This window comes from Macrobrachium rosenbergii, chromosome 26 (genome assembly GCF_040412425.1).
Source record: "Macrobrachium rosenbergii isolate ZJJX-2024 chromosome 26, ASM4041242v1, whole genome shotgun sequence".
Lineage (NCBI taxonomy): Eukaryota > Metazoa > Arthropoda > Malacostraca > Decapoda > Palaemonidae > Macrobrachium > Macrobrachium rosenbergii.
Genome location: NC_089766.1, coordinates 2,541,008 through 2,554,756, shown reverse-complemented (window position 1 = coordinate 2,554,756; position 13,749 = coordinate 2,541,008). Strand labels below are relative to the sequence as shown.

The window sequence follows — 13,749 nt, the reverse complement described above, 5'->3', positions numbered from 1 at the left end:
CTTCTTCTCATCATCGATTATATAGGCTATATAGCGGAGGAAGTTCAGTGAACTTTATTTTTTTTTAATCATCGACTACATATTAGCCTATATGGTTGTCTTAATTTTCCTGATTTTTAAGATTGATTTACTAATCTGTTTAGTATCATCGTTTGCGCATAGGCCCATGTACCAAAGCCTGCTTCTGAAATCGATTACGCATATACTGGAGGAAGTTCAGTGAACTTTTTTTATTTTTTTATAATCTATGATGAATTGCGGATCAATCGAGGTATATGTAACGGTTCCATTTAAACTTTTGTTAGGGGGGTGGGGTTTGTGGGGTTGGAGGAGGAGGATTGTAATGAAGTTATAGTGCTTAGCTGCTCGATGGAGCCGAGACTTAATGGGATTAAGGAAGGTCTTACGTTGGCCCTTTTAAAACTTTCGGCGCTTCGAGGTTTAAAATGAAAGTTTTATTTATCCTTTTTGTGTCCCGGTTTGATCTTCACAGGAATCTCAAGTGGCACCCCGTAGGGAGGTAGTGCCGTCATGCGGTGCACCGTAGGCGTTGCTTAAGGTTCTTTGCAGCGTGCCTTCGGCTCCTAGCTGCTGCGACCGCTTTCGTTCCATTTACCGTAGCTCCTTTCATATTCTCTTTCTTCCGTCTTACTTTCCTCGCAACTGCTTTGAGGTTTTCCTCCTGTTACGCCTTTCAGACCTTTAACTGTCAATTTCCGTTTCAGCGCTGAATGACCTCATAGGTCCCATCGCTTGGCCTTTGGCCTAAATTCTCTACTCAGTTCAATTCAAATAATCCAGTACTGTCAAAGCACACAGCTTCATGGAGTACTGAAAGTATGATTCACGTTAGAATTAGGCCCAGTGTCTTTTGCTCGCCGTGAAGAGAGGAAAGGTATCGAATTGAGTAGAATATGGAATTTAGGCCAAAGACCAAGCACTGGGACCTATGAGGTCATTCAGCGCTGAAACGGAAATTGATTGTAAAAGGTTTGAAAGGCGTAATAGGAAAACTTCAACTTGTAAAAGGTTTGAAAGGCGTAATAGGAAAACTTCAAAGCAGATGCACTGTGAATCAACTAGCCTATTAGGAGAGTGTGGAGAGTAAGTTGGAAGAATGAGAATACGAAAGGAAGCACAGTAAAAGGAAGGAAAGGGGTTGCAGCTATGGGCCGAAGGCGCACTGCAAAGAACCTTTAGTAATGCCTACAGTGCACCATATGAGGGGAGGAAGCACTCAAGGCAGTCACGCTTGAAAAAGGTATATGGTACTACATGGAATCTCGAACTATTTAAACACAGCATAGTCAAGGAATTTAATAATAAGATCCTTTAATCTTCCTATGTATGTTGAAATTAAAGAAACTAGAATTTTAACAGTTGAAAAGGAAAATAGAAAAAATTTTTTATAAATAGTTATTTTGTACAACCTTCGTCCATCGTCTTAGAGAATGTATGTAGATTAGATTCATGTGATAGGCCTATCATGTACGTTTGTCCTTAGTCTTTTAGAATGTTGGAGATTATATTCATTTGATAGGCCTACTGTATACACTTTCGTCCTTCGTCTGAAAGAATGTAGATTATATTCATGTGATAGGTCTATGTACTTCCGTTCAACGTCTGAAAATTGAAGAACATGGGGTAACAAAAATGTTGAAAGAATGAATTGTATTTGAGTAAACTTTTGTCTATCATCTGAAAGTTTGATAGAAATATTCATTGATGGTGTTATTTTGTCCTCAGTCTTTAAAATGTTGGAGTGGCCTTCTTTGAAACTTTCAAAGCAAAGCTAATTTGACTTTTTACCAAAATAAATTATAACCAAAAAATGTTGAATATTTGTAATTTGAGACTTTGATAAAAATTTGTTGATGGTGTTAAGTGGTAATTACGACTATTCATTGATGAAAATAATCTAAATATTATACGTTGAAATTGTAAATGAAAGAACAAAATTTAAGTGATACCCCACTATTCATTAATGTAATGACAATTTAAGGTCCTTCAAAGGGAAGGGGGTAAAACCCTCCCCCCTGCTGACAAGCCACAGACATTGGCGGGAACCTAAGTGGGGTGGGGGGAGATTGTTGGGTTGGAAGGTGGCTACATCTGAAATTGGCGCCAAATACTGACAGAGCGTTCCAACTCAACATACGTTTTTCCGACTATAGTTGCCTATAGTGTTTATTTGTATAGTTTATCTAAGTGCAAAATGGTTTAGAAAACAGCTGATTTGGGCGTATTCTGTACTGGGTTAATTGTTTCTGTGTTTGTAAACATACATATTGAGGTATGCGGTAGTTATCGTATAGGTTTAACAAGAGGTTTTGTTATGGGATGAGTAGATAAGATACGTATGAGGTTTAGGCTATTCGCTGTTATATATGCATAGTTTTCTTTATATAACCCCTCCCCCCTCAAATACCCTCGCGTGTTGTATATGAAAGCCACGATCTACTGGAGAAAGGGCTCTCTGTCTAGACCAAGATTATAACCTATCGGCTTTTAAAAAAGGTCCTGCCTTGTAGTATAAGAACGCCAGGTGTTCGCCAGCATGGGTGGTGTTGGTGATGTGGCTACTTCCTCCCCCCATAATCTCCCCAACCATCCCTCCCTCTCTCCCACCCTTTCTCTCTCCCTCTGACGCAAATTGTAAACAAAACTCACTCTACAAGGCCCGGTGTGTTTTGACTGTCCTTTTTTTTTTATGGGTGGCATGTTTTCGGTATGTTATGACAGGGAAGGAAATTTGATCTCTCTCTCTCTCTCTCTCTCTCTCTCTCTCTCTCTCTCTCTCTCTAAGAAATGGCAGGTAATACGATCATCATAAGATGTACTGTATAATCGTACTGACTCATTTTTTAGTCCGATATTTTAAAATTTCATGTCTCTCTCTCTCTCTCTCTCTCTCTCTCTCTCTCTCTCTCTCTCTCTCTCTCCTTCCAGCCTTCTTGCAATATGAAGACAATTTGATTTTTATCGTGTTTTACCCCCTGAGTCCTAAATATCTCCCCCTCTCTCTTTCTCTCTCGCCTCTCATGGGAAAAGTTGCTGAGTTGTTGATTACAGCAACCAGGTGTTGCTCTCTCTCTCTCTCTCTCTCTCTCTCTCTCTCTCTCTCTCTCTCTCTCTACTACTAGTAGTCTTTGGATGATGTAGCGGTTGCGTTAATCGTGTTATTATTATTATTATTATTATTATTATTATATATTAGCAGTAGTTTGGACGTGTTTATTATTATAATTTTTTTATCTCCTACATCTGAATTTTGTATATTGCATTGTTTCTAACTTGTCTATCAGCATATGGCCTGAAGCTGAAATAAAGGATATTATTATTATTATTATTATTATTATTATTATTATTTTCGTGCTGTATATATCATTCATATTTTTTCATCTACAATGCAGTCAGGTTGACAGGCAAAATTTTAGGAACAAATCATTGTCAGATCTTTTTTTATTTTATAATGCGGTCAGGTTGGTAACCAAAATTGTAAAAAACAAATCACTGTCAGATCTTTTATGAACAAATTACTGTCAGATCTTTTTATGAACGAATCACTGTCAGATCTTTTTTATGAACAAATCACTGTCAGATCTTTTTTATGAACACATCACTGTCAGATCTTTTTATGAACACATCACTGTCAGATCTTTTTTATGAACAAATCACTGTCAGATATTTTTTACGAACGAATCACTGTCAGATTTTTTATGAACGAATCACTGTCAGATCTTTTTTATGAACGAATCACTGTCAGATTTTTTATGAATGAATCACTGTCAGATTTTTTATGAACGAATCACTGTCAGATCGTTTTATGAACAAATTACTATCAGATATTTTTTGTCCAAAAATCACTCTCAGATCTTTTCATTGTACAGTGCAGCCAGCTCGTACTGGCGTTAACTTTCCCAAACCCAGATCTTTTTTTTGCCTCCTTCCCCGACAACTGTGTTCGGTTCACACGATTCGAGTAAAAAAAAAAAAAACCAAAGCATTCCTACGCGTGGTTTATGAATGGCACGGAACGTGTTGTTTTGATCGTATCCAACCCCCCCTCACCCTTACGTCCTCTGAATATTTAAACCCTTGCCGTTCTTTTCTGCCAACGTTCTTCCCCTTTTTGGGGGGATTGGAGGCTGGGATCAGAGAGATCTTATTATTTATTATTTTATTCACCCTCCTCCCCCTTCCGTCCCCACTACGGTCTTGGTCACGTGACCTCTGAAGTTACGTTGTTCGCTGTTTCTTCATCTGCAGACGTTTGTCACTGACGTTCCATTCACGTATACGTTCACGTGGCGTTATTTGACGTACCTTAACGTCTGCTTCATTCATTCATTGTTCATCTCTCTCTCCCCTTTACTCCTTCACCCCTTCCCTCTCCCTCCCCCCAATCCAAGCCATCATGATACCCACCGTGCGTATATACGCTATTGTAGTCTATCCCCCAAAGTGACAGGAGAATTCACTATACACAAATTAACGCATTAAAAAAAATAATAATGAACAAAAAACTGCCTCATTGTCATTAGTACGACTTCAGATCTTCTGCCAAAGAGGTCCTTTTCAAATTCTCAATAGGATATTGATTAGGCATCCCTCGTTATATCTTTTTTTTTTTAAACAGATGCTGCGGAGTTTAAACCTCCTTTTCATGTTTGGAGGAATTCGTGAGAGATTTTGGGGTATGGGAGGGCGAAGGGGAGGGGTTCTGTGTGGTCCTTTTGTTTCTGGCTAATCACCAGGTGATTGGGTGACTGTAGTCTCTGTAGTTTTTGTAGTTGGGCGTGGGTGCACGTGGGTTTATGTGGGACGTTTGGTGCAAGGTTTATAGAAGCTCAGTATGGCTGCTTGTGATTTTTATAGTTGCTGTAGTTACTCGGAGGTTTTTGTAGCTTTATATTTACTGTAGTTAGGATGCTTGAATTGTTTTTGTAGCTTGACGAGGCTTTTGTATATTTACAGCTACTTTAGTGAGTCAACTCGAGGTTGTAGCTTTGTAGTTACTGTAGACAGTCGAGGTTTTTGTAGTTGCTGTAGTTAGGTAGGCTACTACAGGTTTTTGTAGATTTTTAGTTGCTGTAGTCAGGCTACTAGAGATTTTTGTAGGTTTTTAGTTGCTGTAGTCAGGCTACTAGAGGTTTTTATATATAGGTTTTTAGTTGCTGTAGTCAGGCTACTAGAGGTTTTTGTAGGTTTTTAGTTGCTGTAGTCAGGCTACTAGAGGTTTTTGTAGGTTTTTAGTTGCTGTAGTCAGGCTACTAGAGGCTTTTGTAGGTTTTTAGTTGCTGTAGTCAGGCTACTAGAGGTTTTTGTAGGTTTTTAGTTGCTGTAGTCAGGCTACTAGAAATTTTTGTAGCTCCATAGCAAGTGCGTAATTTTCTCGTTCTTCCTTGAAGCATCCTTGATGCAAGTGCGTAAATATTCATGATACTGTTTTTCTTGATCCATCCTTTATGTAAACCATCCTGTTATCGCTCCATAAAAAAAACCATTTCCCAAACTTGAAGCAAAGACAACAGCAGCCTTGACCCGTGACATTTTATGACCCATTAATGGACGTATATGGGAGATAAGAAATATGATGATAGCTATCGCTTTCTTTTATTGTGGGCAGAATGACCTTTTGTGACCTTTCAGGGTAATTAATGCCAGTGGCAGTGGTAATTATTGTTGGTTATTGTTCGTGATGTGCTTAGGTTTATTAAGGTAGGGGGTAATACTCATCCATTGTTGTAATTTAACAATAAGACGAGGTTGATTGAGCGGTTAATGAATACTGATGGGGCGTGGCACTAGTTTTGAAAATATTGTTTTAACATTATTCTAGGCTGAGACTTTTCCCATTTTTTAGAAATAACGTTTCAGCCTTATTTTATGCAACGATACTCTTCCTAGTTTTTGAAAAATATTGGTAGTTTTTGAAAAATATTCGTAGTTTTTGAAAAATAGTGTTAGTTTTTGAAAAATATTGTTACTGTTTTTGAAAAATATTCTTAGTTTTTGAAAAATAATCTTAGTTTTTGAAAAATGTCGGTAGGAAAAAGGTTAACCTTATTTATGCAAAATGCTCTCCCCAGTTTTTTTGCTTAGCATTGTTTTAACCTTATTTTAAGCCAAATAGCCTACTCTTCCCACTTTCATTTTTGTTAAAATTAACATTGTTTGAACTTTATTTAGACCCGGGATTTGAGTAAAGCCAGCAAAAATTTTACGTCTCCAATGTGAGAGTTGAATAATCTTCCATTTGATGTCTTAAACGGCATAGGTACGAGTGTCTGCCAGGCTCTCTCTCTCTCTCTCTCTCTCTCTCTCTCTCTCTCTCTCTCTCTCTCTCTCTCTCTCTCTCTCTCTCTCTCTCTCAGTGCTCATCCCTTACTGCTGAAGCAACAAGTATAAACCTTGTTGGTGCCATGCTCAATCCTCTCCCCCCCGCCACCCTTCTCTCCTCCCTTCCCTTAACCCTTACCCTTCTCCTCCTCCCTTCTCTCCTCTCACCTCCCCTCGCCTCCCCCATTCTCATAGTCTCCCATACTGGCACAATACAGAACTTTCGAGAGTGTCTTAACGATATTATGAATGAAGGTTTATGTCGATTTTCTGAAGGTCCTACGTTTGTGAGTAGGCTGTGTATTTTTTTATCTTTATTATTATTATTATTATTATTATTATTATTATTATTATTATTTCTACTATTTAAGGTTCTTGGTCTTTGGCTTATTATTATTATTATTATTATTATTATTATTATTATTATTATTATTAGTTGTTGTTGTTGTAGTGTATCGAGTGCTTGTCATCCAGTGGCTTTTAAAAACTGTAAAAATAATCTCATTATACTTTACAGGATGTGAAAATAGTTTTGATTAGTCTTTTTATGACCTGTGAAAATAATTCTTATTCCTTTTATGTCTGTGAAAAATATTTTAACATTAATCCAGATATTAATGTCATTGATCAATGCACTATTTTATATGTTAATATAGTATATATATGTATATAGCCTATATATATATATATATATATATATATATATATATATATATATATATATATATATATATATATATATATATATATATATATATATATATATATATATATTATAACCTATATACAGTACACATCTAATATATTGAAATATCACACACACACACATACTTGCATATAAACAAAGTGAATTCTGCTGTACTGAAACATCACACACAAACACATACACTTATACTACACACATTTACAAAGCAACCTCGATCTGTTCTGACTGACTCTTAGACAGATTTCCCTTCTTCTTGCAGTTCGTTATGTGGATGTGAAAAACAAAAGTAAAACGGAGGATTTAACCATTCTCTGGTGCCGCCTGTAACCACACTAGTCTTCCCTACCGTGCCACCAAGAGCAATATGCCGCTCAGTTCAGGTGAGTACTCAATGGTTTTCTTACGCAGAGTTTACTGTATCAGAGAGTTCTGTTGGTTTTGGTTCGTGGTTAGACGGGACAGGACGTGCTGGGGATGGGTTACTCTCTGTCTCGTGGATTTGGTTAGTAGGACGTATGAGATATATTCTTAATTTGCAGCCTGAGGATGTGTGTGTGTGGTACACGAAAGCCCTTGATACCTATTTTTAATTTTTCCCATTCCAACAGTATATATATATAGCCTATATATGTATGTATATATATTTATATATATATAAAACCACTGGAAAAGAGAGAAATTTAAAGTCTTGGTACCAAGGGCTTTCGTGTATTTTGGACACATCTTCAGGAAGGGGGGTAAAATGCTTTACTTTGTACGTATATATTTGTATACTCACAAAATCTCCTTGCCCCAAGACATGAGCACTTCATAAACAGTTGTGGACCCCTTGAGGTCTGAAATTTCCTTGTAAGAAGTGACTGAGGTACATCAACATTAGATTCATTTTATATTATAAAAACCTGCTTATGTTTCTGATTTCCGATTCATGAAATATATGGCCATGTTTATATATATATATGACTATATATATGTGTGTACGCGCATGTTTTACGGCTATGAGGCCCTCTTTAGTGATTCATGGTGTCATGAGGTCATTCCAGACTAGATGTAGCCTAATCCTAGATAAAAGCGATACTGTAATATTGATGTATCCGGCAAAAAAAAAAAGTAAAATGGTGATGTAATTGATAGCTGTACTTTTCTCGCTGACTTTGCAAATTTCCCGTAATCGACTGGCATCAATTTTTTAAGCTACGTAACTCGTTACCGTGCAAATGAGTTCTGTGTGTGTGTTTGGTTAAAGATAAGTAGTTGTTAAAGTATTGAAAGGTAGGTTAAGGTCCGTAATGACCCGTTGAAGGTCAAGTGAGGTCAAATTTGGGGGTGGCGGAAACAGCTTCTCTCTTTTCTGAAATTGAATATGTTGGTTATTTATTTTTTTTTTTTGAATTTCCGTAAGCTGCCTTTTGTTCTTGACTTTATGGAAGCGGTTTCATTTCCAGCGTTAGGGGGAGGGGGAAAGGGGAGTGGGGGGGGTCAATGTGTATGGTATTTCAAGTACCATGATGTTTTGAGTGGGATAGTCTTCCCTGCCCTCGCTAGATTAGCGGAGACGATACGGCTAGAAATCCCTCCTCCTCCTCCTCCTTCCCTTTCTTCTTCTTCTTCTTCTTCTTCTTCTTCTTCTTCTTCTTCTTCTTCTTCTTCTTCTTCTTCTTCTTCTTCTTCTTCTTCTTCTTCTTGTTGAGGGAGAAGAGCGTGGCTATATTCGGTTCGAGATCTTTTGTTTCACCTCCAGTCGAGGGCGTTATTAAGTTCTTAGGATGTGATTTTGATGGGGGGCGGGTTTCATGTCTTTTAGATTGTTTTCTGTCTGTAGGCCTACCTTTTTTTATTATTATTATTTCTATATAATTCAGCTGTCAAGAGATGGGATGCTATTTTTATATACATCAGCTTTTCGGCTTTCAGGAGAGGGGAGGCTGGAGTTAATCTTACGACATTGTAGGTAGGAATGGCAGCTCGGGACAAAACTTCATTCTTATGATGAGAAATAATTTGGGCAGGTAATACTGCTCTAGCTCTTGGCGTTGACAAAAGACTATTTTAAAGTGTGTATGATTTTATTTTTTAGATACCTGTGAGCATTTATTACATGAATGTATATATATGTGTGTGTACATACAGTATATATATATATATATATATACAACGTCTAACTAAAACCTTTGGTAAAAAAGCTAACTAAACACAAAAATAGCAAATGCAAACTAAAAATGAATCATAAAAACACGAAATAAAAAAAAACCGCAAACGTAAAGATAAGGTAAAATGTAAACAAACTACTAACACAATGTAAAATGTCTAACAACCCATTTGCCTACTATGAAATCAGACGATATTTAGTTGAATACCGGACTTCTTGTTCAGTGACTCAAGACATGGTTTTCCTTAAGAATTATTTGACTGAAAACTCTTATCCCTTATTTGCATTTTACAAAATTCTAAAAAAAAATTCCTTCAATGAGAAGTTTTGTCCCAGACCGGTGTTGCACAGTACTGCTAGTCAAGATGCAACAAAATACCGCCTGAAGTGAGGAGCATACGAGAAGATAGCAAATTTAAAAAAGAACTAAAGACTCTCCTATTCTGCAGGAGCTACGATACTGACGAGAAAACACTAAGAGGCAATTATAAAACATAAGAAGCACCTTGTTTTGAAGACGTACAGGGGCCCGCCAGAGAAGGAATCATCCCTGTGGAGGGCTGTACATAAAACCAAAGTGAAGAAAGTGAACTTACATTATATTACCTTACCTTGGTCATAGTAGCCATGTGGTCCGAAAAGAGTCACAAGAAATTCTCGAGCGCAGCTTTCCTCAAATTAGGTTCCAGTTTGTTTTTACTAACCCTTTCACTATTAGATCACGATTCTGCTCTAAAATGGAAGACTGCAGCTTCTGCAAAAATACAAAACTGAGGAAAATGGTAGATACTGCAGTTTTCCCTTGCCTTACTACCGATTCTGCAGATATTGCAAATGGGACCCCCTAAATAAAGCATTGAAGAATCATTCTGAAACTGCAGTAACTTGTGTATTAGTGTTTGACGAGCCCAATAGGTGGCATATCTCAATTTCGAAAATATTGTAGATACTGCAGTTTTCCATTTTAGATCACTGTTGAGGGAGACACCACTATTGTGGTCTGCGATACGTGGGATCCAGTCCTCGCTGGCTCAGACGCACAGTTTTGGAACACAGAATAGCACTAGGTTTCCTCTTTCAAAAACACCCTTTTCAGCCATAAGGGAACAAGTTTAGCACAAGACCGTCCTTTCACTGACCTGGGTTTTAAAGCACTACTGTCTTTTTGCTCAAATAGACTGGAACTTCTCATTTCAGAGTCATTGGTTCTTTAGAGATTGTGTGATTTCTTATAGTAGGTACGCAAATGGGTCGTTAGACATTTTGCTTTGTGTGTGGTAGTTTGTTTACATTTTACCATATTTTTATGTTTTGTGATTCATTTTTAATATGCATTTGCTATTCTTTTTGTGTTGTGGCCACTGACTTGAAATTCAAGCTTCCAAAGAATATGGCGTTCATTTGAAAGAAGTGATAATGTGATAGGGAATATAAAATCAGTTATTAGAAAAGAAGTGAGAGAGAGAGAGAGAGAGAGAGGGGACTTAAAATGCCTAGAGAGAGAGAAAGAGAGAGAACTTAAAATGTCTAGAAATAAATGAATAAATGGAGAGAGTTTAAAATGTCTAGAAATAGAGAATAAATGAGAGAGAGAGAGAGAGAGAGAGATCATCTGTGTAGCGAACACGAGTTCTCAATTCTTTCTGACCCTGAGAGTGTTTATAGAATGCTAGGAATAAGAGAGAGAGAGATCTGTTTAGCTAAGAGATTCCCAATTCTTCATTACACAGAGAGAGTCTGTTTAGTATGCCAATTCCGAAATAAATAGAGAGAGAGAGTGTGATAGTATGAGAGAGAATAAAGAGAGAGAGAGAGAGAGAGAGCATTTATCTAAAGAAAACCGGTCCCCAAGGCATCTTGACCCAGTGAGAGAGGGAGTTTATAAAATGCTAGAGAGAGAGAGAGAGAGAGAGAGAGAGAGAGAGAGAGAGAGAGAGAGAGAGAGAGAGAGAGCGCATCATCATCTGTCTAGCGAACGCCGGTACCCCAAATCATCGTTTAAGCATTTGAGAAAGACAGAGAGGGAGACACTTGCTAAACAAGACTACCCTGTCCCCCCAGCCCCTGACGGACAGAGAGAGAGAGAGAGAGAGAGAGAGAGAGAGAGAGAGAGACTAAAACCGTTGTTAAAGATGAGTGACGAGGAAGCCGAAATGCGAATCAATATAGCTTTTGGAATGTGAAAGGGAAAAAAAAATCTCGCTCTTTAAAGCAGTTTTTTTTTCGTTAAGTTCTCTTCGATTTTTTATATTTTTTTTACTTTCTCTTTCTCTCTCTTTCTCTAAATCTTTCGTCATAGGAAAGGCCCCCCCACCCACCCACTCATTCGTGAGCTTTCTTTTGGGGGAAAGCTTTTTTTTTTTCTTTCTCTTTTGGGTCTTTCTTGGTTATTGATGTAATTATTCATTTTTTAACATTTTTTTATTTGATGCATGTTGTAGGTTTGGTGGACTATTTCGAAGGCATTCTCCCTTAATCTTTTTTATGCGGTGCTTGAGTATATTTTGTAAAGGCTAGGTTTCTCAGAGGTGAATGAATCTCTCTCTCTCTCTCTCCCTCTCAGTAAAGAAAATTACGAAAACGTTTGCGCAAATTTTCTTCCAGCAATTTTTGCTTCTTGTATTGAAACTGATTGTAGTCTCTCTCTCTCTCTCTCTCTCTCTCTCTCTCTCTCTCTCTCTCTCTCTCTCTCTCTCTCTCTCTCTCAAAAGAAATTTACAAGAACGTTTGAACAAAAGTATTTCAGTAATTATTTATTTGATGGAAATGTTTTATATATATATATATATATATATATATATATATATATATATATATATATATATATATATATATATATATATATATATATATATATATATATACATAAACATTTCCATCAAATAAAATAATTGATGGAATACGAAATTTTCTTTAGAAAGAGAGAGAGAGATTACTGAATTACGACAAGAGCCAAAGAGAAAGCATTTAATAGCTTCTGATGTCTCCTAACCAGAGAGAGAGAGAGAGAGAGAGAGAGAGAGAGAGAGAGAGAGAGAGAGAGACTACAACAACCAGCTTCAACAAGAGAATAAAAAACAAAGTTGCTGCAAAACGTTTTCTCAAACGTTATTGAAATTTTATTTTGAGAGAGAGAGAGGGGGGGGAGAGAGTCCCCCTCCCCCCGTCGTCGCATCCTCGCATAAGCACGCCGCTTAGTATGCGCACAGCATTCCAGCTACACGCTTTTTTTTCTTTTTTTCACTAAGCTGTCGTAGCTTAGGTTGAAACGACGCATAACAACTGATGATGCAAGTTGTCTCTGCTATTACGACCTGATTTCTTCTTCTTCTTCGTCTCAGAGAAGACGTGAGGGAACGGATTGGAGCATTTCTCTCTCTCTCTCTCTCTCTCTCTCTCTCTCTCACATCAGGTAAAGCATTTGAACAAACGTTTTTTCTCTTTCTTTAGTCATGAAACAAAACAACAGGATCGAGTGACTCTCTCTCTCTCTCTCTCTCTCTCTCTCTCTCTCTCTCTCTCTCTCTCTCTCTCTCTCTCTCTCTTAAGGACGTGTTTGTACAAGAATATGACTACAGGGTCTCTCTCTCTCTCTCCCCCGATTAAGGACGTGTTCGTACAAGTATATGATGACGGTCTCTCTCTCTCTCTCTCTCGATTAAGGACGTGTTCGTACAAGAGTATGATGACGGTCTCTCTCTCTCTCTCTCTCTCTCTCTCTCTCTCTCTCTCTCTCTCTCTCTCTCTCTCTCTTCGATTAAGGACGTGTTTGTACAAGATATATGATGATCTCTCTCTCTCTCTCTCTCTCTCTCTCTCTATTAAGGACGTGTTTGATTACAAGAATATGACAAGGACTCTCTCTCTCTCTCTCTCTCTCTCTCTCTCTCTCTCTCTCTCTCTCCGATTAAGGACGTGTTCGTACAAGAATATGACGAGCTCTCTCTCTCTCTCTCTCTCTCTCTCTCTCTCTCTCTCTCTCTCTCTCTCTCTCTCTCTCTCTGCATACGGTATAGAGATGAAGGCACTATATACAGTATATATAATACTGTACATTCCCTATCTCTCAGCTCTGCTCGGTTGCTGTAAATGTCAAAGTTTTCCATCGACAAGAAGACGGACGTATCCCATTGATAGGGGAGAGAGAGAGAGAGAGAGAGAGAGGGAAGGGAAGGGGAAAGGAAGGGGTGGGGGATGGTTGATGCTGGTGGTGGGTGGGGGCTAGGGGTGGGGTGGGGTGGGGATGGCTGTCGAATTTTGCTGACTCAAGTGGTTTTAGCCCAACAACAGATGGATATGGTGCATCATAAAAGGGGGTGAGGGAGGCAGGGGGCGGTGGTCCCCCCTCCCCTGTCCCCCTCCCTCCCATCCCTTGTTCGAGCGGCGTTTTTGATAAGCGTCTCTTCCGTTTTCTTTCCTGTCGCTTCCTTCCTCTTATTCCTCCTTCTGAATTTCCTCTTCCGTCTCTGTTTTCCTCTTCCTCTGTTTTCCTCTGTTATCGTCCCATTTTCCTCTTTCTCTCTTTTTTCCTCTGTTATCTGTTATCGTCATT

At 38.2% G+C, this 13,749-nt stretch overlaps 1 protein-coding gene across 1 annotated transcript in view; it reads left to right on the top strand.

Annotated features, from left to right (window-relative positions):
- The window catches only part of LOC136852679 (multiple PDZ domain protein-like), a 1,083,224-nt gene that overhangs the window by 4,777 nt on the left and 1,064,698 nt on the right, over positions 1-13,749 (top strand). The window contains 1 exon segment of the mRNA XM_067127591.1: positions 7,308-7,428. Coding sequence (XP_066983692.1) covers positions 7,413-7,428 — 16 coding nt within the window. The 5' untranslated portion in view covers positions 7,308-7,412.